Source organism: Equus caballus, chromosome 9 (genome assembly GCF_041296265.1).
Source record: "Equus caballus isolate H_3958 breed thoroughbred chromosome 9, TB-T2T, whole genome shotgun sequence".
NCBI lineage: Eukaryota > Metazoa > Chordata > Mammalia > Perissodactyla > Equidae > Equus > Equus caballus.
The window spans coordinates 13,203,024-13,229,352 of record NC_091692.1 but is presented as its reverse complement, the minus strand read 5'-3'; the positions used below and the strand labels follow the sequence as shown (position 1 = coordinate 13,229,352).

Below are 26,329 nucleotides of genomic sequence, written 5' to 3'. Positions count from 1 at the left end.
TGGGAAAACTGGAAAGCTACATGTAAAAGAATGAAAATTGACCATTCTTTTTCACCATTCACCAAAATAAACTCAAAATGGATTAAAGACCTAAAGGCGAGACCTGAAACCATAAGGCTTCTGGAAGAAAACGTAGGCAGTACACTCTTTGACATCAGTATTAAAAGGATCTTTTCGGACACCATGCCTTCTCAGAGAAGGGAAACAATAGAAAGAATAAACAAATGGGACTTCATCAGACTAAAGAGCTTCTTCAAGGCAAATGAAAACAGGATTGAAACAAAAAAACAACCCACTAACTGGGAAAAAATATTTGCAAGTCATATATCTGACAAAGGCTTAATATCCTTAATATATAAAGAACTCTCACAACTCAATCACAAAACATCAAACAACCCAATCAAAAAATGGGCTGGAGACATGAACAGACATTTCTCCAAAGAAGATATACTGATGGCCAATAGGCACATGAAAAGATGCTCATCATCGCTGATCATCAGGGAAATGCAAATCAAAACTACACTAAGATATCACCTTACACCCGTTAGAATGACAAAAATATCTAAAACTAATAGCAACAAATGTTGGAGAGGTTGGGGAGAAAAAGGAACCCTCATACACTGCTGGTGGGAATGCAAACTAGTGCAGCCACTATGGAAAACAGTATGGAGATTCCTCAAAAAACTAAAAATAGAACTACCATACGATCCAGACATCCCACTACTGGGTATCTATCCAAAGAGCCTGAAGTCAGCAATCCCAAAAGTCCTGTGTACCCCAATGTTTATTGCAGCACTGTTTACAATAGCCAAGACGTGGAAGCAACCTAAGTGCCCATCAACAGACGAATGGATAAAGAAGATGTGGTACCTATATACAATGGAATACTACTCAGCTGCAAAACAGAACAAAATCATTCCATTTGCAATAACATGGATGGACCTTGAGAGAATTATGTTAAGTGAAATAAGCCAGCAAGAGAAAGATAATCTGTGTATGACTCCACTCATATGAGGAATTTAAAACTATGGACCAAGAACAGTTTAGTGGATACCAGGGGAAAGGTGGGGTGGGGGGGTGGGCACAAAGGGTGAAGTGGTGCACCTACAACATGACTGACAAACATTAATGTACAATTGAAATTTCACAAGATTGTAACCTATCAATAACTCAATAAAAAAAAAAAAATTACCCATCTTCAGAACCCACCCCAAACCAGCTAGATCAGAATCTCTGGGACTAGAGCCTGGACAACGGTAGTTCTCAAAAATTCACCAGGCGACTCTAACTGCAGGTGATTCTAAGGCAGGCTACTCAAGGTGTGGTCTGTGGATCAGCAGCATCAGCATCACCAGGGGCTGGTTAGAAATGCAAATTCTCAAATCCCACCCCAGACCTATAGCAATCTGTATTTCAACAAGCTCTCCAGGAAATTTAGATGCCCGCTTAAGTTTCAAAAGGCTTGCAGAAGAAACTCTTTCTTTTTTTTTTTTTACGTTTTTTTCACTTCATTGCTATAAAGACTTGCTGGTTCTTTCAAAGGGTTAATTATCTTTTGCAGTTGACATGGTCCCTTAGGAGACTGAGGAATAACCCTGTATAAGTGTGAGTGAGTGAAACACAGGCCAAACCCAGTGGAGAATGCCATTCCAGTCCCAGGGACTCTGGCTACGTCTCATGTGTAAGTTTCCTCTGCAACAAACACAGTGTCTGGACACTTTTTTGTTAATTCATCTTTAGAAGATTTCAGGTAGGTTTTTCTAAGTTGACAAATACTTTAGATCAGAACCAGAAGTTCCTTGTGTAAGAATCTTTTAGGAAAGAATATCTCCTTTAGGAAAGAAGATCAAGATCCAGATTTAGAGATAAATCTAAAGATGGATCTAACTATAGATTTATAAAATATAATATTTTTAAAGTAACAGCATTTGGATTTTAGCAATGTCTTCAGTTTTAAGTTTTTTTTCCTTAAATCTGAGTAAAATTAAGTTGACTAACTTTATTTAAAGACAGCATGCATAGAATGATCCCATTATAATAAACGTATTTCTGGGTCTATCTGTATACAGGCAGAGAATGATGTTCACCTGATATTATTTATGAGTGGTGACATTTGAGGTACTTTCTTAAACTTTCTTTTTGTGCTTTTCTACATTGCTGAAATTCCTAAAAATGTACATTATTTTTCCAAAAATACTAAAGTGATTTTTCTAGGGAAAAAAAAAACCCCATTCAATTCATTAATTTGACCAGGATGATCAGGATCTGTGTATCAATTCATGCCAACCAAATTCATAGACACTGTGAATCAGAATCGCAATACATTAGCTAACACACCCATTCCTAGATCTGAGACATGTCATCCCGAGAAAGCATCTACTTTTTGGTGACTGTATTAACTCAGGAGTCTAAACTACATATTAGAAAGTTGCCTGATGAGCACAGAGTTAGAGATAAGGCAGTAGAGTCTTCTTAGGAAATTTCTTTGAAACTATCACTGACTAATGATTTGTCTTTCACTGAAGTAATTATTCTTTGTAAAGAACTGTTTTCTCACCCTAAAATCAGGACTCCATCTTCCCATCCTAAATATTTATCATAAGGTACAGTTCCCAAGATTATGACTGATTGCTTACGCCAGAGGAATTTCCAAATCCCAAATGCGAAAGTGTCATTTCTGGCAAGATTGTCTTCAACACTAAACATAAATGTAACATCCACGGTAGCTACTATATCAGAACTTGACATCTCATCCTTATCTCTCAATGTAGGGTTTATCTTAGTTGGGGGTGATCTGAGCCTTCTATCTATTAAATACATGCTGGTTTTTCTAAAAAGTTCACGAGAAACAAAAAGAGTAAATGCAATGTAAGGAAGTAGAGCCTGGGTTTGTTTTTCTTAAGATTTAATGAAAAACGCAAGTTAAATTAAATTCAGGGGCCGGCCGGTGGTGTAGCGGTTAAGTTTGCACACTCCACGTTGGTGGCCCAGGGTTTGCAGGTTCGGATCCCAGGTGCAGACCTATGCATTGCTTACCAAGCCATGCTGTGGCAGGCGACCCACATATTAAGTAGAGGAAGATGGGCATGGATGTTAGCTCAGGGCTAATCTTCCTCAAAAAAAAATTAAAAGTTAAAAAAATATAGAAAAAAATTAAATTCAATCCAAGGCTAAAAAGGTGATTAATTATTGTCAGCATATTTCGTTTATTAAAAAGAAATAAACATTGGACTCCTTTCTTGAGTTGGCTTGAGCTGAACTCTTTCACAGGGCAGATGGGAAGAGGGGGTCTTTCCACTTTAGCAGTATAAATCCTCCAAGATGTGTTAGTCTCATAACTTAGGAACTCAACTCAATATTAGGAGACATTTTTCTGTGTACAAGTACTATCTTCCTTTAAATTTTAAGTAACTAAACCATAATGTGCCAACTAAGTTTAAGTTTTAAAAAAAATATTATTCAGTTAAGTTTATGTATACGGGCCTTGAATCCTAGTAGGTCAGAATTCTAGTTCTCCTCTTGTCTAGCTAGAGACCCTTCATTTATAAAACAGAAATATCACTGACCTACTTTTTAGGGTTTTCTTGAGGTTTACAAATAATGTTAAATGTTTAGAATACATAGGAGGAGCTCAATAAATGAAATCCATTTGACAATCAAAGGTGTTTAGAAGTGCTCATCCAAAAAAGAGTTCATAAAATTGTTGTCTGAGAGTACTTTTTCTCCTGTTTCCCATCTCTTAAATCATTAACCACACTTGGAGTGGGTGGGTGATCAGAAGACAGACAAGGTACAGGCAATATCTAAATCATTCTCAAGCAAAATTCAGATGTAAGCACAAACATATCCATTTAAGTTTATTTATCCCCCTAGGAACTAATGCATCATGATAATTCATACAAACACATATTAACATTGCATTCTATACATTAATATAAAGCATGCAAGGACAGAGAATATGTTTATTCTCTTACATCTGTGATGGTTTCTTTTCTTCTTTCTCCTATTTTTGTCTTCTTCCTATTTCCTCCCATTCCTTATAAATTTGGGCTTCCTTCTCTCTCCACTTTGTTATCGGAGAAAACAGAGAATTTGCTATGAAAATGTTTCTCAAAGTTCTAACTCTAGGCAGTGTCATTTTCCCGGAACTACCTACCTACTTTTCAACTACCTGTTTGGCATCTCTATGTGGCAGTTCTGATGGCACCTAAAATTGAATACACCCGAGCTTGCACTCATCCTCTTATTCCCCAAACCTAGCATCGCCCCCTGAGAACCTTATGTCTAAAGGCGGAAATGAGCCGGTTTTGATTCTTTCTCTCCCGATACCCTATGTCTAAGCAGTTGACCTTAAGTCCTTTGCCTTGATGGCCTCATGTTTTAGTCTCTCCTTCCTATGCCTGTCTCTATCTTTCCACTGAGAGATTCTTATCTCAATTTTTATAAAAACCTCCTAAGTGCTTTCCCTACCTCCAGTCTCCTCCCATTACAATCCAGCCTACAAATTATACCCGGATGAATCTTCCTAAAAGCAGTAATTTAATTTCATTCTCAAAAATCTCCCACTGTGAAACAGAGGAAGTACAAACTCTTGCTTGGCATCTGCGATTCTCGACCAGCTATCATCAACTTATCTTTTGAGCCCTATTGCCCTCAATTCCTTTGACCCTGAGTTTGCACAAAAGAATGGCTCCACAAAGCCAGATCTAGATTTTGCATATAATTTTCTTTGGCCTACACACTGGCTTTATAAATTTTAAATCACTTATTTTGAATTAATTGCTCCCATTTATACATTGGAAGGTTTAACATAAAAATCCAGAGTCTGGCTTCTCATGAAAAGTTAGAATATTTGGCACCTTTGGGCCCACATTCCTGCATGACACAAAGGGCTGAAGGGAGGCAGTGAGTGCCCTTTTAAATGGAGACACATGCTCCAGTTCACCTTCATCTGATTCGTGTCACTCAATCTGGTCCTGGCATGGTGCCTGTAGGCCTGTGAATTTATGACTCTTGCACTATACTCCCTAGTACTCCAGCCAAGTGCACCATTCCCAAATGCATAGTGTATCTTTGCTTATATTATTCCATGTTTCAAGAAATGCCCTCTCCCTCTATCTTTCCTGTCTTTAAAGCCCATTTTAAACACTACATCTTCTATGAGGCTTTCTCTGACCCCCTGGATGTTGCTGCCCTGTTTTTGAACCTCTGTAACACTCTGGTTCTGCTATGACCCGTATCCCACTCTCCACTGGATCACAGCCATTGGTATCCTTGATTCTCCCCGTTTCTCAGGGACGTGTATAGACAAATACTTCTCCCCCACCCCTCAGGCTTTCCTGAAGAAAGGTTTTCCTCTTAACTGAGACCTTCCTTCTCCTCCCCACAGAGATGGAGTGAGTCTCTCCCCACCTACTTTCCCCTCCTGGATCTGCCTGTCTACACGGTGGAGATGCCTTGCTCTGCTTGGCAGTAAAGGTCTTGGTTCGGCAGGTGAGCCTGAGGTTGTTGGCATTACCTGGGCGTGTACATTTGCCCAAGTGGAAAGTTCAGGATGAGGAGGCCACAGTTGCCACACATTGAACCAGGACTTCCCTTCCAGGTTTTATCAGTAAACAAAGCTAAGAGTCTCATCTGCTTGAATACTTATCTCACGACTGTTTTCAAACTCAAACAGGGAGAAGGAGGGGTTCAAGTTAGGGCGCCTTCTAACCCCAACAATAAGAACTCACTTTTTCTGGAATCTTCTGCAGCTCCTAGCAAAGCTCATGGTACAGACAGGCACTCAAAAAACATTTATCAAATTGAATAAAAAAATATAATCAATGTGCATAAAATTCATGGAATCTAATTTTTCTTATGCTTATGTCCTCGTAAACTATAACTTAAATGTCTCTTTATAATGTTAACAAAATGCAAATTATTCTGTAACATAAAATATTTATTTCCTATTTACATTTCCATTTGTATGTAAATCATTGCACATCATATCACATATCAAGAAAAAAAGAAAAAAATATATAAACCTTAAAAGTCAGCGAAGAAAGCATCACAGCGTATGATATTAGTCAGCAGTCTCGCTCGCGTTTCTTGCCCTTTTTTGATTTTCTGCCTGTTTCTTGACGGATGGTGTCATACTCCAATATGGCCATTTTGGAAAGCCTCTGTAAGTACTGAGATGACGCTCCAGGGAGAGGATCGCTGAAGCCAGAATCTGTGAAGGAGAAAAAGTCAGCTATTAAAATTAAATTAAGCACACATGAATAATTTTCTCTAATACATTGCAAACAAAATATCTGTTCCTCAAGTGAACATTAAACACTACTAGCTCTTCATAGAACACATTCTCTGAAGTAGAAATGCCACTATTTACTTTCCAAAGTGACTGTGACAGCAAGCCTGCTAAACAAATATTTAACTACAAAAAAACCTGTAATGCTTGTATTTAATTATATAAAACTAAATCTGTGTCTGTAATGTGCTTCTTAAGACATGGGATGGCTGTGGAATTTATTCCAAAGGAAAAGGCGCAGTCTCCATAACTAATTAACTTGTTTCATACTTTATGTGCTGATCAAGTAATTTTCTCCAAAGAAAGCCATTTCTCATAAATGCTAAGTGAAATAAAACAGTAAAATTGTAAAGTGAAATAAGTCATTCACTAACTGAACAAGCACTAATCAAGCTTGTGCTATAGAGTGGTGGCAATAGTAACAGGGGACACGTACTGAATGGCCTCTCTCTGTCAAGTCCCTTTCGTCTATTTTATCCACACAACACTATGAAGTAAGTAACTAGTACTATCTGGGATTACAGATTTAAAACAGATTTATCGAAAAAAGGCTAAAAAACTTGCCTGAGGGCAAAGACCCAGTAACTGTTAGAGGCAGGATTTGAACCCAGATTCATCAAATTCAAAGTTCCCCTGTAATCACTACATATTGCCCTAAATATGTAAATATGTATAAATACTTCTATTTAGAAATATACAATATATATACAATATATTATTATTTGAAAATAATAAAACGATCCATATTGCTTTAAAATACTATTATTTAACTTTGAACAGTTTCAAATGTCAAAAAAGCTGTCTTCAGTTCTCCAATGTGGTTGTTATATTTTTTATTATTGTCATTGTTGTTTTGGTTATGGTTGTTATTGTTTTGTTTGAATGTATAATATGAGTGAAGTTCAGAGAGAGTAGAGGGAAAGAATATGATCAGGATTCCTGTTCTTAGCAGTACAATGGACTTGACACTTAGAAAGACCCTCTAGCTGCAGATTAACTAGATTCTAGGCATTAAGCAAACCTCAAAAAAACTTCAAGAATTGGTATCACACAGAGTAATGCAATTAAGTTGGAAGTTTTTAACAATAAGATAAACAAAAAATATTTAGAAATTTTTACATTCTAAATTATTCATCAGTCAAAAAAGAAACCATAATAAACATTAAAAATACTTGTAACTAAATGATAAAGAAAATATTAAAAACTTGTGCGATGCAGCAAACGTTGTACATAGTTTTATACTCTGAAATTCTTACGTTAGAAAATAAGCCTGAAAATTAACAAGCTAGGTATAAGATACACGTTAGGAAAAGAATAAACTCAAAGAACTTGGAAGGAAAGATAATACAGAAAAGAGGAGAAAATGAAGTAGAAAACAAACGTACAATAAGAAAGATTTTTAAAAAGATAAGAGTTTTTAATTGAAAAGACTAATAAAAAAGGAAAGCCTCTGGTGAGATTAATCAGGAAAAAAGCAGAAGGAACAAATAAATAATATTAGGAGAAGAGTGACAGAGGTACAGATAGAACAAAAATTAAACTTTATGCCAATAAATTCGAAAACAGAAAAAATGCAAAAAGTTCTAAAAAATATAACTTACCAAAATTGATTGAAGAAGAATTAGAATGCCTTAAGAGCCCTAAAATTAAAATGATTGAATCAACATTAAAATTTTACTCCAAAGAAAACAAGTGACCCAGACAATTTTACAAAGGAATTCTATCAGACTTTCAAGAGAGAGAGATCATGCCAATTTTAGGTCACATCCTTCAGAGAACAGAAAGAGTGGAATAGTCCCCACTTCCCTCCATGAGGCCATTATAATCTTGACACTGAATCCAGACAAGGATAGGACAAAAAGGAAAATTAGTAGCAACCTCACTCATTAACATAGATAAAAAATCCCAAATAAAATACTGGCAAATAAATTACAGCAGTACATAAAAAGATAATCATGCCTAAATTGGGTGTATCCAAGGCATGCAAAAATGACTTAACACTACAAAACCTACAAATGTAATTCTTCACATTAAAACATTAAACAAAATCACATGATCATCTCAAGCAATTCAGAAAAAGTTGATAAAATTCAACTCTCACTTAAAAAAATAAAAATAAAAAAACTCTTGGTAAATTAAAGAGAACTTCTTTACCTCGATAAAGGATATCTACCCAAAACCTACGGCAAGCATCACTCTTAATGAGGAAACATTAAAGGCACTTTCTTTAAAATTAGAGACAAGTCAAAAATGCCTACTATTCCTTTCTGTTCACCATTGTATTGGTGGTCCTAGCCAGCTTAGTAAAATCAGAAAAATAAAGGCATTGGATTTGGAAAAGAAGAAACAAAACTGACATTATTCACAGATGATTATGATAATCTACATAGACAACTCCAAATTGTAACTATATATATAAATAATATATATACACAATTATTATATTATAATTATATATTATAAAAGTATATTATATAATATATAATGTACATTGTATATATACATATATGTATATAAGGTATAATGTATATTAATTTTAAACTAATATATAACGACATAATATTTTATATTACATATAAAAGGAAATTAGGAAGTAATACGAGACTTTAGCAAGGTGGATGGCTCTAAGAACAAATTGCAAAAATTAACTACATTTCCAAATATTCACAATAGAAAGTTAGAAATTTTAATTATAAAAGAATTGTGGCAGCGTGCTAATCATTCTTTCAAACAGAATTTTAGCTGAGCACGTGGCCATCCAGGTAGGGATGACATTTCTGAGCTTACGCTGGAGCTAAGCATAGCCTTGTTAATAAGTATGGACCAAGGAGATCTGAGTAAATGTGCAACTTTCTAGTCATCTTTAATTTAAATTACAATCCTCTTACCCTAGATTTCTGTTCTTTCCCCTTCCCTTGGCTGGGATTCAGACATGGCAATGACCCACTTGCAAACAAAGACAAAACCCTATGGGTTGGTGAAACAAGGTGGGATGTCTCTGGGTTCCTGAATGACCAGCTGAAATAGAGCCACCCCACTAGCTTGGATCACTCACATTTAGAAATTAGAGAAAAATGAACTATCTTATTTAAACCGCTATAGTTTGGAGGTCTTTTTGGTACAGCAGCCTTGGCTGCTATTAACATTCTTGTATGTTTCTTTTGGTACACATGTGCACCCAGTTCTCTTGGGTGTATAACTAGGAGTAGCACTGCTGAGTCATAAAGTTTGTATTTCAGCATTTACTACCAAAGGGTTTTTGAAAGTCCTTATGCCAATTTACACTTCTACTGGCAGTAATGAGCATTGCAATTATTCCCATCCCTCCTAGCACTCGGTAACTGTTAGTCATTTTCATTTTAGCTATTCTTGTAGGAATTGTAAGTTAAATTTTCTTGATAATAAATTATGTTGAGTACCATTTAACATGCTAATGACCACGTGAATATCCTCTTTTGTAAACTGCCTGTTCAAGTCTTTTATTCATTTTTCAGCTTAGGTTGTCTTTTTCTTATTGATTTGAAGGAGTTCTTTATATATACTGGATATGAGTCCTTTGTTGGACATATATATTACAAGCATATTCTTCCAGTCCACAACTTGCCTTTTCACTATGTTAAAGATGTCTTTTAAAGAAAAGAAGTTTTTAATTTATCAATTATCAAAGCCCAATTTATCAATCTTTCCCTTTTAATTAGTGCTTTTTTGTGTCCTATTTAAGAAATCTTTGCCTGTCCCAAAGTCATGAAGATATTCTCCTATGTTAACATGTAGATTTTTTTTTCTCCACATTTAGGTCTATTATCTTTCTGGAACTGACTTTTGAGTACAGTGTGTGATGGGGTCAAAGTTCATTTTATTCCATACGGATATTCCATTGAAAAAACACTCCTTTCCTCAATCCACTGTAGTGGTACCTTTGTTGTAAAGTCAGGTGATTATATGTAAGTGAATCCGTCTCTGGACTCACAATTCTGTTCCTTTAGTCTAATTGTCTATCTTTGCACCAATACCACACTGGTTTAATCACTGTTTTCTAATAAGTTGTGATATCTGGTAATATAAGACCTACATCTTTGTTTTTACCCTTTCAATTGTCTTTGCTTTTCTTGTTCTTTGTATTTCTATATAAATTTTAGAATTGCCAGGTTAGTTTCTACCCAAAAAAAGCCTACTGATTTTTAATTGGGATTGCATGAATGATTTAGTAGACAATCGAGATCTTTAAATAGTGAGTATTCCCATTCAAGAACAAAGTAAATCCATCTATTTAGTTAGGTCTTCTTTAATTTTTCTCAGTATTGCTTTATAGCTGTCTGTGTAAAGGTCCTGCACAACTTTTATTATATCTATTCCTAAGCAATTGAGGTCACTTGATGAAATTGCAAAAAGTATCTTTTAGAATTTTATTTTGTAATTGCTTTTCCTCATTTACAGAGAAACAACTAATTTTTTTATTGACTTACTAAACTGATTATTAATTCAAATAATTAATCTAGAATGTTTTGGATTTTCTAAATATCCAATCATGCCACGTATAAAAAATGGTTTTTTTTTCAATTCACGTGTCTTTAATTTCTTTTTCTCACCTTATTCAACTGGTTTATGATCTCTAGTACAATGTTGAATGGAAGTGGTGCTAGTGGACATCAGAGCAGGTATCCAATATCATAATACCAGGGCGAAAGTTTTCAGTATTTCACAATTAACTCTCATGGTTGCTGTATGTTTTTTCCCCACAAATGTAATTTATTTGCGGTTCAGGTAGTTATTAGTCTAACACAAAGCTTACTAAGGAAAATTCACTTAAGAAGGAAGTTGTGGTGATTGATGCTTTAATATGTAATGACTTTATCCAGAAAACTATTCTTTAAATCACTTGTATGAAGTAGCTTCCAAACAACTCTGATAGGCTCTTAAAATCTTAGTTTTTAAACTTACAAATTGAACATATAACTTCATATAAACATGCAAATTACATGACAACTTTTAGCTTTGTGAATTTATATTTTACACCACAAATGTACATGTATCTTTCTCTTAGATTTTTTTTTGCCATGTTAACAATTTCTAAGTGGACAGTTCAGTAATGTTAAGTATATTCACATCATTGTGCGACAGATCTCCCAGACTTTTTCATCTTGCGATACTGAAACTCTATACCCACTAAACACTAATTCCCCAGCCCTTGTCCACCACCTTTTTACTTTCTTGTTTCCAAGATTTTGACTAATTTAGATACTTCAGGAGTGGGATCCAGAATTTGTCCTTTTGTGCCTGGCTTATTTCACCTAGCATAACATCCTCAAGGTTCATCTATGTTATAGCATGTGACAGAATTTCCCTGTTTTTAAAGGCTGTAAAATATTCCATTGTATGTATATACCACATTTTTCTTTATCCTTTCATCTGTATAAGGACATGTGGGTTGCTTCCACCTCTTGGCTACTGTGAATAATGCTGCAGTAAGCACAGGTGTGCAAATATCTCTTCAATATCCTGCTTTCAATTCTTTTGGATAAAACCCAGAAGTGGGGTTGCTGGATCATATGTAACTCTATTTTTAAGTTTTTGAGTCTCTCCATACTGTTTTCTATAATGGCTGCACCGTTTTACATTCCCAGTGCACAAGGGTTCCAACTTCCCTGCATCCTCACCAACACCTGTTATTTTCTGTCCTTTTGACAGTGGCCATCCTGACGATGGTGAGAGGGTGACACCTCATTGTGGTTTTATTTGCATTTCCTTAATGGTTAGTGAGGTTGAGCATCTTGTCATGTACTTATTGGTCATTTGTATAACTTCCTCAGAGAAACGTCAATTCAAGTCCTTTGACCACTTTCTAATCAGGTTATTTTTTTATTATTGAGCCATAGAAGTTTCTTATATATTCTGGATATTAACCCCTTATCAGACATACAATTTGTAATTATTTTCTCTCATTCTGTCAGTTGCCTTTCACTCTGTTGACTGTCTCCTTTGACATGCAGAAGTTTTTAAGTTTGAGCACAACCAGAGGCACTCACAACTAGAATATACAGCTATGTACTGGGGGGCTTTGGGGAGAAGAAGGAAAAAAGACAAAAAAAGAGAAAAGGAAAAAGAAACAAGATTTGCAACAGATGTTAGCTCAGGTGCCAATCTTTAAAAAAAAAAGTTTTTAAGTTCTATATCATCCCATTTGTCTATTATTTATATTGTTGCCTGTGCTTATGGTGTAAGAGCCAATAAATCATTGCCAAATTCAATGTCTTGATGTTGTCCCCTATGTTAGTTTTAGGTCTTATGTTTAGGTCTTTAATTCATTTTGAGTTAATTTTTGTATATAGTGTAAGGTAAGGGTCCAATTTCATTCTTTTGCATGTGGATTTCTAGTTTTCTCAACACCATTTGTCAAAGAAACTGCCCTTCCCCATTGCGTAGTCTTGGCACCTTTGCTGAAAATCATTTGACTGTATATGCAAGGGTTTATTTCTAGACTTCCTACTCTGTTCCACTGGTCTATGTATCTATCTTTATGCCAATACTATACTGTCTAAATTACTATTAGGTATGTTTTGTAGTCTGTTTTGAAGGAAGTGTGAGGCCTCCAACTTTGTTCTTCTTTCTCCAGACTGTTTTGGCTATTCAGGATTCCTTGAGATTCCATATGAATTCTAGGATAGATATTCTATTTCTACAAAAAATATCATTGGGATTTTGATAAGGATTGCATCAAATCTGTAGATCACTGTAGATAGTATGGACATTTAACTATTATTAACTACTATAGTACTATTATAATAGTTAATATAATACTATAGTATATTATATACTGTAATAGTATAATATTATAGTACTATTTTAAATACTATTTTGAGTACTATTTTGAATGGCAAGAGTGGGCATCCTTGCCTTGTCCCTGACCTTAGAGAAAATAATTTCAGCCTTTGCCCATTTAGTGTATTACTAGCTGTGGGCTTTTCATATATGTCTTCTATTACATTGAGGTAGATTCCTTCTATTCCTAGTTTGTTGAGTATTTTTATAGTGAAAGGGTATTAAATTTTGTCAAGTGCCTTTTCTGCATCCATTGAGATAATCATGTCTTTTTGTCCTTCACCCTGTTAATGTGATTTATGATATTGCTTTATTTTTGTACCATTCCTTATTTTTTGAATCATCTTTGCATTTCAGGTACAAATCCCACTTGGTCGTGGTGTATAATCCTTTTAATGTGCTGTTGAATTCAGTTTGCTGGTATTTTGTTTACGGTTTTGCATCAATATTCATCAGCAATATTAGTCTAGTTTCTTTTCTTCTTGTACCTTTATCTGGTTTTGATATCAGGGTAATGCTGGCCTCACAGAATTAGTTTAGGAATGTTCTCTCCTCTTCAGTTCTTTGGAATAGTTTGTGAAGGACTGGTATTAATTATTTAAATGTTTTGTAGAATTCTCCAGTGAAGCCCCCCAATGTGGGCTTTTGTTATTGTTGTTGGGAGGTTTTTGATAACTGCTTCCATCTCCTCACTAGTTATAGGTTTGCTCAGTTTTTTATTCCTTCATGATTCAGTCTTGGTAGAGTGTATGTTTCTAGGAATTTATACATTTTTTTCTAGGTTACCTAATCTGTTGGCATATAATTGTTTACAGTAGCCTCTTAGAATCCTTTTTATTTCTGTGACATCAGTTATAACGTCTCCTCTTTCATGCCTAATTTTAGCTATTCGAAGCTTCTCTCTTTTTTTCTTAGTCTAACTAAGAGTTTGTCAACTTCGTTGATCTTTTCAAAAAGGTAAATCTTTATGTTGTTGATTTTTTTTCCTATTCTCTATTTCATTTATCTCTCCTCTAATCTTTATTATTTCCTTCCTTCTGCTAACTTCGGGCTTAATTTGTTCTTCTTTTCCTATTTCCTTGAAGTATAAGGTTACATTGTTCATTTGAGATCTTTTTCCTTTTTTTAATGTAAGCACTTACCACTATAAACTTCTCTCTTAGTACTGCTTTCACTGCAACCTATAATTTTTGGTATGTTATGTTTTTGTTTTCATTTGTCTCCAGATATTTTCTAAATTCCTTTGTGATTTCTTCTTTAACCTATTAGTTGTTTAAGAGTGTATTTTGCTGTAGGTTTTTTTGAAGATACTCACCAAATTAGGAAAGTTCTCTCCTACTCATAGTTTGCTAAAAGTATCTTTAATCATGAATATTGAATTTTATCAAAATATCTTTTGCATATCAAAGTGAACATATGGGGCTTCTCCTTTATTCTGTTAATGTTTTTCTGCTTTTCTAATGTTGAACCAACCCCACATTCCTTAGAGAAATCTGACATGGTTGTGTTGTATTATCCTTCTTACATATTGCTGAATTTTAGTTGATAATGTTTTGTTTAGAATTTTTACATCTATTTTCACAAGAAAGATTGGTTTATAATTTTACTTTCTCATAATGTCAAAGTCAGGTTCTGCAATCAAGGTTATGAGACCTCATAAAATGGGTCATTAAGAGTTCCCACTTTTTCTATTCTCTGGAAAAATTTATGTAACATTGCTTTTTTAAATTAAATTTTGGAAGAATTCACCAGTGCCACCCTCTGACCTGAGAGCTTTGTGTGTGTGTGTGAAGGTTTTTAACGAAGGATTCAATTCTTTGATAGAGATAAGACTATGCAGATTTTCTTTCTTCTTGTGTCAATTTTGCTAAGTTTTTTTTTCAAGAAATTTATCTATTTTATCTAAATTGTCAGATTTATTGGCATAAAGTTATTCACGATGGCCTCTATCTTTTTAATATCTATAGGACATGTGCTAATGACCTCTTTTTCATTTATGTAATTGGTAATTGCTGTTTCTCTGTGTGTGTCTCTCTCTGTCTCTCCATCTCTGTCTCTCCATCTCTGTCTCTCTCACTCTCATCAGCCTTGCTAGACATTTATCAATCTTATTCAAACTTTCAAAGAACTAACTTTTGGCTCTGTTGCTTTTTCTCTATTGAATATTTGTTTTCTACATTAATTTCTGCTCTTTCTTATTTCTTCCTCTTATTTCCTTTGGATTTAATATGTTTTTCTTTTGCTATCTTCCTAGGATGGACTCTTAAATCATTGACTTTAAGCCTTTCTTCTTTTCTAATACACGCATTTCATGCTATAAATTTCTCTGTGGTTTTGCTGCATCCCACAAGTATCAATGTATCATATTTTCATCATCATTCAGTTCAAAATAATATATAATTTCCATTGTATTTCTTCTTTGACTCATGGGTTACTCAGAAGTGCATTTCTTAATATCCAAATACTCATGGGATTTTATAGATCCCTTTAGTTATTGATTTCTAGTTTAATTCCACTGTGGTCTGAGAATGTGTGCTGTAGGATTTCACTTGATATTTGTTTTAAACTCTACCAAAATGATTGTGCATTTGTCTATTTCTCTTTTAGTTCCATTACTTTTATCTTTATGTATTTTAAGTTAATGTTATTATAGCATACAAATTTAGGATGGTCAAATCTTTCTGCTGTATTAACCCTTTCGTCACTATGAAACATCTCTCATAATACTTCTTGCTTTGAAGTCTATTTTGTTTGATGCTAGTGTAGCTACACAAACTTTATTTTGGTTAATGTTTGCATGGTTTATATTTTTCTATCCTCATACTTTTGATCTTGCTTGCCCTTATATCTAAGGTGTGCCTCTTATAAGCAGTATATCATTATTTTTTTAAGTCTGATAGTCTTTTTTTAATTGAAATATTTAGCTTACTTACATCTAATGTAATTGTTATGTTTAATTTTAAATCTTCAGTTCTGCTAGTTGTTTTCTGTTTTCTGTTCCTTTTTTACTCTTTTCTTGCCTTCTTTTGAAATAATCAAGTTTCTAAAATTTATTCTATTAGCTTGTTACTTGTATTCTTTTATTATTCTTTTAGTGGTTATCATACAGATTATCACGTCTCTTTGATATATTACAAGCTACTTTAGCTATTTTACCATTTTTCAGATGACTCAAGGATCCTTCTACATTGTAACTATGTATGCCCCAGCCCACCTCTGTGCTGTTATCGTCAAGTATGTTATTTCTACATATATTTTAAGTTTCATAAGACACTACTACTGCTACTGCTTCTCATTCCTTCCCGAGCTGTGCTTCCAACTTGTATCATTACTTCCTTACTATTTTTTTAGTGCAGCTCTGCTGACAATGAATTCTCTCAATTCAGTTTGTATTAAAATGTCTTTATTTCACTTTTAAGGATATTTCCACTGGGTATAGAATTTAAGTTTGGTAGTGATTATCTTTCAGCACTTGAAAATGCCATGCCACTGCCCTCTTGCTGCCATTGTCTACTGAAAAGTCAGTTGTACATCTTACCAATGCTCCCTTGAAGGTAACATATCCTTTTTCTTGATATTTAGTCTTTTCATTATAATGTGTCTAGCTGTGGTTTTATTGTGGTCTCTATGCTGCTGAGGGCTCACAGAACTTCTTGTATCTGTAGCTCAGTTTAGGACATTCTCAGGCAGTTTGTGAGCACTATTTCTGTCCCACTCCTCTTTCCTCTTATTCTGGAATTAGAATTATGCATGTGTAAAGCAGTTTTCCTTTGTCGCATAATGTCTTGCACACTCTGTTCTGTATTATCTATCTTTTTTCTCTCTTCACCTTAATTGGGTATTTTCTAATTTTTTATCTTCCATTTTACTAATCCTATCATCTGTTCATTTTTCTTCCAACTTTATTGAGGTATATTTGACAAACAGAAATTGTAAATATTTAAGGTATATAAATGAGGACTTGGTATATGCGTACACTGTGAAATTATTACCACAATTAAGTTAATTAACACCTCTATCACCTCACACTGTTACCTTTTTTTGGTGGGGTGAGGTCAGTGAGAACAATTAAGATCGACTCTCTTAGCAAATTTCACAAAATACAATACAGTATTATTAACTATAGTCATCATGCTATACATTAGATCCCCAGAACTTATTCATCTTATAACTGGTATTTTGTACACTTTCACCAACATCTTCCCATCAGCTACAACCCCTAATCCTTGGTAACCACCATTCTACTCTATTTCTGTGTTTGATCTTTTTTTTGCTTTTTTTTTTATAACATGCTTTCCATAAATAATTGATACCATGCAGTATTTGTCTTTCTTCATCTGGCTTATTTCACTTAGCATAATGCCCTGTGTTCATCCATGTTGTCACAAATGGCAAGACTTCCTTCTTTTTTAATGGCTAAATAATATTCCATTGTGTATACAAACCACATCTTCTTTATTCATTTATCCATCATTGGACACTTAGGTTGTTTCCATATCTTGGCTATTGGGAATAAGGCTGCAATGAACATGGGAGAGCAGATATCTCTTCAAGATACTGATTTAATTTCCTCTGGATATGTATCGAATACTAGGATTGCTGGATAGTATGGTAGTCCTATTATGAATTTTTTGAGGAACCTCCATACTGTTTTCCATAATGGCTGTATAACTTACATTCCCACCAATAAAGCTTCCCTTTTGTTTACACCCTCACCAACAATTATCTCTTTTCTTTTTGATAATAGCCATTTGACCAAGTATGAGGTGATATCTCATTGTGGTTTTGATTTGTATTTCCCTGATGACTAGGGATACTGAGCATCTTTTCACATACCTGTTGGCCATTTGTATGTCTTCTTTGGAAAAAGTCTATTCAGGTCCTTTGCCCATTTTTAAATTGGGTTATTTGGTTTTTTGCTATTGAGTTGTAGGAGTTCCTTACATATTTTGGGTACTAACCCCTCATAAGATATATGGTTTGCAAATATTTTCTCCCATTCAGTAGGTTGCCTTCCTCATTTTGTTGACGGTTTCTTTTGCTGTGCAAAAGCTTTTTAGTTTGATATAGTCCTACTTGTTTGCTTTTGCTTTTGTTGCCTGTCCTAGCAGCTAAGTCTAATCAACTATTGTATTTTTCAACTCAAGAATTTCTATTTCTTTTTTATAGATTCTAATTCTTTGATGTAATTTTTCATCTTTTTCTCTATTATCTTGAATATATTAAACATAGCTTTTAAAGTCCCTGTCAAATAGTTCCAATATTTGGATCATTTGTAAGTCTGCTGCTGTTCTCTATTTTCTATAAACCTATAAGGCTCTGGTTTACCTTCTAGTTCTCCAGAGAGAATTTAATTTTCTTCTAGCAGTCAAGACTGGGCTTTAGGCTTTTGTAAAGCCAGTGTATTCTTGGTATGCCTTTATTTACAGTGTGTAGCCCTTCAGAAATTTCAGCTGAAAGCCTGGGGTGTTTATCAAGGGCTCTCCCTGTTGGTAGGTCTTAAACTCCCACCTGTGTTTCCCCAGCAAATGCTAAGATACTGAAATCTCTGCTCACTTCTTTAGCCTTCAAGAAGCTGTTTTCTGCCTGAAGTCCTGAAACATTACCCAGCATACGTGCTACTTAGGAAAAGGCAAAGACCTGTTGAGGAAATTGCACACAGCGTTTTGGGCTCCCTTCTCTGCAGTTACTCCTCCAGTATCTCAGCCTGTCTAGTCCTGTCAGAAATGGCTGCTCTTGACACCTTAAAACAGTTGTTTTTAAATATTTTTATCATTTTTATATTAATAACAAATATATAACTTTTAATATTTCATATTTTATAAAATATATTTTTATTATACCTTTTATAATTAGATCTTATACTAATTCTTGGTGGTAAAGTTTGTGTGATATAAACTACTCCATCATAGCCAGAGGTGGAAGTTCTCTGAGGCGGTTTTTTTAAAGGTCTAACTGTTAAATAGACGAAACTTGCCATGGTGATTCTTTAAGAACATTAATCAGATGACATTAAAATCATTCTCTTATTAAAGTCATTCAGTGGCTTCTTATTTCAATCAGAGTTAAATACAAAGTGACTTCCAGGGCCTTACATGGTCAGACACTCCATTACCTCTCTTACCTCATCTTCCACACCCTGAGATTAGCCACACTCAACTCCGGTGTTCTTCCAAGAGGTCAGGTACCATCCTGCCTTGGGACCTATGCTGACCCAAAGAGAATAACTTTTTTCCCTAAGTTTATCTTCCTCAGCTTTTTCAAGTCTTTGCTCAAAAACTACCTTCTCAATTAAACCTATTCTGACCACCCTATTTAAGACTGTAAATCATCCTCTCCCCGGATCTCCTGATCTACCTTACCTTGTTCTATTTTGTTGTTATTTCTACTGCACTTTCACCTTCTAATACACTACGCAATGGGCTTATTTATTATGTTTAACGGTTGTTGGCTGTATTCTCTCACTAGAATGTAAACTCCACAAGAGCAGGGATCTTTGTCTTGTTGAGGGGTGGACCCTACACCCAAGCACCTAGAAATCCTGGCACAGAGCAGACACTCAATTCATATTTGCTGAGTGAATGGATGAACGGCCTTTTCGTGTGACTTTGAGAGAAAATCACCAAGTATTTACTGAAGACTCAATATGTTGCAGAAACTGGGGTAGGCGCTATAGGGATGCAAAAGTGAATAAGACATAGGACTGGCCTGAAAGAACCATAAAGTTGACCTACTGGAAAACAGGCAGGCAAATGTTCATTTGGGCCGAGATGCAAAACAAATGTCTTTTGTTCTAATTAACACTTATATTTTTATTTTATGTTACCTGTTGATTACAGAAGTTGTTTATAGTATATGGAAATTTAGAGAAAGGAAATGTCCAAGGAGGAGTTCATGAAAATTTACCATTATGAACTTCCATAGACTGAACCTGCCAAGTTGCTAACAATCAGTTCTGACAGCTACCAAAAGTGTCAATAAAGATCTTACTTAGTAATTTTAGTTTTTGTTTGGAGGTGAGCTATTAACTCCATTATTCCATAAGTGCAAAACCATAGAAGGGATGAAAGCACTAGAAGACGACTACGATTATGATAAAAATGAAAAATAAGTAAGGTTTAAAAAATGTTAAATGGGAAGGAAATAATTGCTGCACATAGGGAAAGGATGAAACATTTGATAGTCTGAAGGACAAGTAGGCAACAACATATGATGTTAAAGATGTTATGCTTAAATCGAAGGTTCTCTGCTAGGGGTGATTTTGTTAACCTAAGGACATCTGGCAGTGTCTGGAGACATTGGTGATCACCACAACTTAGGGGGTGCTGGTGGTATCTAGTGAGTAAAGGTCATGGATACTGCCAAACATCCTACAATGCACAGGACACACCCCCACAACAAAGAATTATCTGGCCCAAAATGTTAGTACTGTCACTGTTGAGAAAACCTGGTTTATATAATAATCAACAAAAACAAGAAAATATAATGACAAAATGGAAACTTTGTGACTGTATGGCTCAAGAATCTTTACCATTAACTTTGGATAAAATTACTTCAGGAAATGGCTAAGAATTTATTGGAGAACTTAAACATAATGCTAGATGTAAGCATTATGTCATGTGCCATATATGGTTCCCTCGGTATAATGTCCCCATGAATCTATAACATATGAAAGTAAAGGATGAGGCAGTAAGTGTAGATGCCACGGCTGCTAGGAAATTCTCCATAATCTGGTAGACATCATTAAAAGTGTAATTACCTGGCTCAACAGATTTTTCAGCGTCAATTTTTGAAAAGCAAAATTCTGATCAAACCTCAGAAATGTGGAGGTGAGAATGCCTGATTTTAAAGTTTCGAAGGATAAACTCATACTCCAAATAGGCAGAAATGCACCTTGGTGCTATAAACCCTCCTAGTCACCAAGGACTTAGGAATAAATCAACTTAAGAGTAGTTCTGGAACCCAAACTGTTGGCATATCGATAAGTTTCCGTAGTTGGATGTTATAGCTACACAGGATTCATGAAAAAATTAATTAGAAAAGAAGGATAGAAAGTAAAGTTCAGGGAAGATGGTAAAGGGTTCAATGCCAAGCTAAGGAGTTCACACTTTAGTCTGTGGGTAATGAGGAGTGATGTGAGTAGAGGCCAAGGTTTTAGGCTTTCATTATAGTGCTGAAGGATTTCAAAGGTTAGAAACTCAAAGCAAGACCAGTTTGCAGATGACTGTGATGACCCACATGGGATGAGAGCCTATCACAGGGTCCTGAGATAATAAAAGTACATATACACTGAACACAACATCCACCATGTTTATAAAATAAACAAAGCTTAAAATGACGCATTAACAAAACAAAGACCATTAAATCCATGGAAAGAAAGGAAGCTAAAAAAAAAGATAAGTACTCAACATGCTAACAAGACATGCGGTGGGAGAAAAAGATGAGCCAGCTTACTTTTTGATTTCTCCTGAAGTGGTACCACAGTGCATGCTTCCTTCGTCTTCTTTATCCTGAAATTATAGATTATCATAAAATCACTTTCATATAAATCCTGGGAAACTAATTTTTCAAAACACAATTAAGAGACAAGAAGCATGCTTTCAGTGAAACTCATTTGTTGAAGGACATCACTTGGAAATTAAACAAACATTCAAGAAAGAAAACTCCTCCCGTCATAACTAATCCAATCAGAAGCAGATATGAACCAACTCAATACCTCGGTTTTTGCAAATAAATTTTATGAACGGATGAGTGTTATGACTAACTTTTCCCATCTTTATATGCACTTATCTTTATCTTAGTCTCACTAATCATGACTCGGGGACTGCTAAGACGAAGGGAATCAAGATTAGTTTAACAAGGTATCTGGATATACCAGACACCAACTATCAACTTATTTCTGTACTTCTTACCAATGAATCACCACAATCTGAATTTTGTCATAATTAACTTTTGTTCCTGCTGGAATAGACCTAGGTAATAAATAGGTTATTAGAGGAAATATGTCATGATTGAATCTGCTGAGGGTGAGATAATCCACCAGAATTCCAAATTTCTTGTAACTGTATTCAACTTTAGAAGTCAGTGGAACTCTTAAGTGCTCTCCACCTCTGGATTCCTATTTTCACTTATATTACCAAAGTAGGCCTTGAGATTCATAGAAAAATTCTGATTATCACTAAAGGAATATGAAAAAAATTAGACTTTTATCAGAGTCTTAAAATCAAATAGTCACATATGGAAAAAAAAGGGGTAAAGGATAGTACACAGACAAACAGAAGTGAGTACTTCCCTGCTTTGCCAAGGCTGTCCTTTCACAGGGCGCTGTGCAATAGGCAGAGGAGAATAAAACACTTGCAGGCAACTCGACGCGTTCTCACCGGAACGGCTAAAACAAAGACACTTGTTTCAAAGACAGGGACTAGAACTAACATTTACGTTTGCCGAGCATTTCGTAAACATTTTGGCACTTAGCCACCACTCTTCCACTTTATATATGAAGAACACTTGTCATAACACGTATATAATATATTCAAATTAGCCTTCACTGATTCAAGTCAATGTAAAATGTTGAAGAATCATTTCACAAACAGCCAAGTGGCAAATGAAAGAAATAAAAAATAAATTGAAATAGGGTGAAAACAGTAGGAAGCAAAATGAAGACTTAAAATTTAGGAGCTGAATGAGCTAATTTCGGGGGTGCTTTCAGGGCTTCCACCATCTTTAATATGATCACATGAATTGAAAGAAAGGTACGACTGGTCTGTATTGACACAAGTCCATTGCCAGAGACAGCCCTACACACTCTTATGGCCACCCTCCTCAAAGGGCTCTGTGACTGTGGATGACAATGGCACAAGCGAGCTGACTGTGAGGGATACAGGTGTCTTGGTAATGATGGAAGCTCACTGTTCTTAGGTAGGTTTTATGACCCTGTTTCCAATGGTCCCTCTTCCTTCTATATCCTTACCATCCCTCCTCTTTAACTGTTACCATCTCCTCTACTAGCAACTCACTCTCTCTCTTCCACCATCTCTGATTCTGCCTTATTTCACTGTCATCTCACTTCAGAAAGAGTAATTTTGCTTTCTATATTTTTATAGCTTGGCAATCTGTCCTCAGCTAATACTGAAAATAACAGGAAAGGCTCTATGTGGCTATTGTCCATTGTGCTGTTAGTTACAAAACTGAAAAAGTCAAAGCAACTTAAAAGTCTAGTAATAGCGACTTTTAAATAAACTGTGTTATTAAACATAGTTAAATAAACTATGGATCCATCATTGAAATATTAAGTGGACAGTAAAGACTGTGTAAAGATTATGTAATGATATGAAAAAATGTACATACGTAATTTTAAGTAAAAACGGCAGAATAAAAAATTGTAAGTACACTAAAATCACAGCTAAAATAAAAGTCCATGAAAACGAAGAAGAATAGAAGAGAACACCCAACAGTGAAAATGGATATATTAGGATGGGTAATTATCAAAGAATTGTTTTTCTTTTTTCCCCCAAATTTTCTGCAAAGTTCTTATTTATTTTCATAATTTGATATCAACTATCCACAACTTTGCATTTTTAGTATGTTTGAGTTCTCTACTTCTATTACCAGCATTTAATTCAAGAGTAATTAACAAGAACAACAATACTAGTGGAAAACTCGAGAAAGACATTCTGAAATTTGTGTGCTATGTATAATTGGATGACTAAAGCTCTTTATGGCAGGAGATAATATAAAAACATAAATTCTCTCCTAAAGAGAGTTGTAACTCAGACTGCTATAAATGCTTCATTTTTTTTTTTTAGGCTGGCAAACAGAACAAGTACTAGACAGTCAACAAATACCTGAAGAATAAATAAATAAACCAAAGCAGAAACTCAATAGAATCGGAGACTGTCTTACTAACTGACTTGTAGATCTCTTTAGAAAAAGGGGTTTTCTTTTAGTGGTATATCAATCAGTCTGATTTATAGCAGCAAAGGTATTTATAATAATCTTAAATGCTAGTGTTCAAAGTCAGTGGGCTTGTCTGGCTGACAAACTCATTCCTTATAGACGGTGCGGGGTCTTCATTAGGCTGACATTTCATTCAGAATCTCCTCTCACACTACTTCCATTGAGCTAGAAATGAAACACGGGTTCTATACTCAGAGTAACAAAACCCATTAACATAGCAGAGAGTTCATTTACTTTTATTTCTAAAAATTCCAACATTCTCATGGGCCATCTACACTAGGGTAAGAAAGATTTTTAAAAGGAAGTCCTTAAATCCTTTTCTGGCAATGTCACTTGAAAACTGAGAAAAGTACCTACTTGTGAAACTGAATATAACACTAACTTAGATTAAAAAAGTTAAATGCTTTATGGAAAAAAATCCATAGGCAATACAGAATTAGATTCACTAGTGAGAAAAACTCTACATTCGGCAATATTACTACAAATAAATATTCAATGGAAGAGAATTGGACAGAAACGATCTACCTGACTGGGGGCTTCTCAGGATCGGCACACAGCAGTCTTTTATGAACCTCTAGTGGAGTTGAACTTACACTTTTTTGGCAACTTTGCAATCCTGGTAAATATGGCATTTTGACACAATCTTTGAACTCTTCTAGACCAAATGCTGTGGTGTATTCTAATTAAAAATAATATCATAATCATCTGCATTATTTCTTGATTGCATATATACAACTTCTTTTACTATGTACTAAAATGCATAATAAAATATACTAAATCTGTCATTAAGTAAAGAAAATTAGGCTACTGTAATTTGTCTAGCATCTTTCCCAAGAGAATACCTTTCAATTCCTAGTGCAGAGACTGTAGGGGAGAGTTGATTAAAGGGCCGATTAAAAACAAACAACCCGATCAAAAAATGGGCAGAGGATATGAACAGACATTTTTCCAAAGAAGATATACAGAAGGCCAACAGGCACAGGAAATGATGTTCAACATCAGTAATCATTAGGGAAATGCAAATCACAACTACAATGAGATATCACCTTACATCAGTCAGAAGGCTGTAATTATCAAGACAAAAAACAACAAGTGTTGGAGAGGACGTGGAGAAAAGGGAAGCCTCATCCACTGCTGGTGGGAATGCAAACAGGTGCAGCCACTATGGAAAACAGTATGGAGATTTCTCAAAAAATTAAAAATAGAAATACCGTACACCCCAGCTATCCCACTACTGGGTGTTTATCCAAAGAACTTGAAATCAATGATCCAAAGAGATTTATCCACTCCTATATTCACTGCAGCATTATTCACAATAGCCAAGATGTGGAAGCAACCCAAATACCCTTCTACAGATGAATGGATAAATATGTGGTATAAATATACAACGGATACTACTCAGCCACAAAAAACGACAAAATCGTCCCATTTGCAACAATATGGATAGACCTCAAGGGTATGATGTTAAGCAAAATAAGCTAGACAGAGAAAGATAAATACTGCATGATTTCACTCATATGTGGAAGATAACAAATACATGGATAAAGAGAACAGATTAGTGGTTACCAGAGGGGAAGGGGGTTGGGAAGTGGGTGGAAGGAGTAAAGGGGTACATATGTATGGTGATGGATAAAAATTAGATTACTGGAGATAAGCATGACGAAGTGTATTCAGAAATTGATAAATAATAATGTACACCCAAAATTAAACAATATTATAAACCATTATGGTCTCAATAAAATTACTTTAAAAAATAATTTTTTAAAAAAAGAATTAGAATAAAGTGGGGTCAGCCCTGTGGGTGAGTGGTTAAAGTTCCATGCGCTCCATTTCAGCAGCCCTGGGTTTATGGTCCAGATCCCGGGTGCAGACATATTCCACTTATCAGCCATGGTGTGCAGGCATCCCACATAAAATAGAGAAAGACTGGCACAGATGTTAGCTCAGGGCTAATCTTCCGCAAGCAAAAAAAGAGGAAGATTGGCAACTGATGTTAGCTCAGGGCAAATCTTCCTCACCAAAAAAAAAAGGGAATTAGAATAAGGAAAAAGGACAGTGCCACAGATCTCCCACGGTTGTCACTGTCCTCTGCCTTTATTATTTTATATAATTAGAATTCTCAGAATATTAAATACATTCACACTGACATAGAGTTTAAAAGCACTTTCAAGAGCTCTGCATTATCTGCTACTTTAAATCTTTCTACCTTCCTGTTTTATGTAAATAATCAAGAGGTATAAATACATGATCATCTGAGCTGGC

At 35.0% G+C, this 26,329-nt stretch overlaps 1 protein-coding gene across 4 annotated transcripts in view; it reads right to left on the bottom strand.

The window, feature by feature from the left end:
- Window positions 1–3,832: 3,832 nt before the first annotated feature.
- Window positions 3,833–26,329, bottom strand: part of C9H8orf89 (chromosome 9 C8orf89 homolog) — a 46,672-nt gene continuing 24,175 nt past the window's right edge. For all 4 annotated transcript variants that reach the window (XM_070222115.1, XM_070222118.1, XM_070222117.1 and 1 more), the window contains 5 exons: window positions 24,593–24,746; window positions 22,407–22,499; window positions 21,566–21,624; window positions 7,894–7,932; window positions 3,833–6,214 (listed from right to left, as the gene is read on the bottom strand). In XM_070222115.1, the coding sequence (XP_070078216.1) occupies window positions 6,069–6,214; window positions 7,894–7,932; window positions 21,566–21,624; window positions 22,407–22,499; window positions 24,593–24,746 (491 nt within the window). In that variant the 3' untranslated portion in view covers window positions 3,833–6,068. The remainder of the gene's footprint in view (window positions 6,215–7,893; window positions 7,933–21,565; window positions 21,625–22,406; window positions 22,500–24,592; window positions 24,747–26,329) is intronic.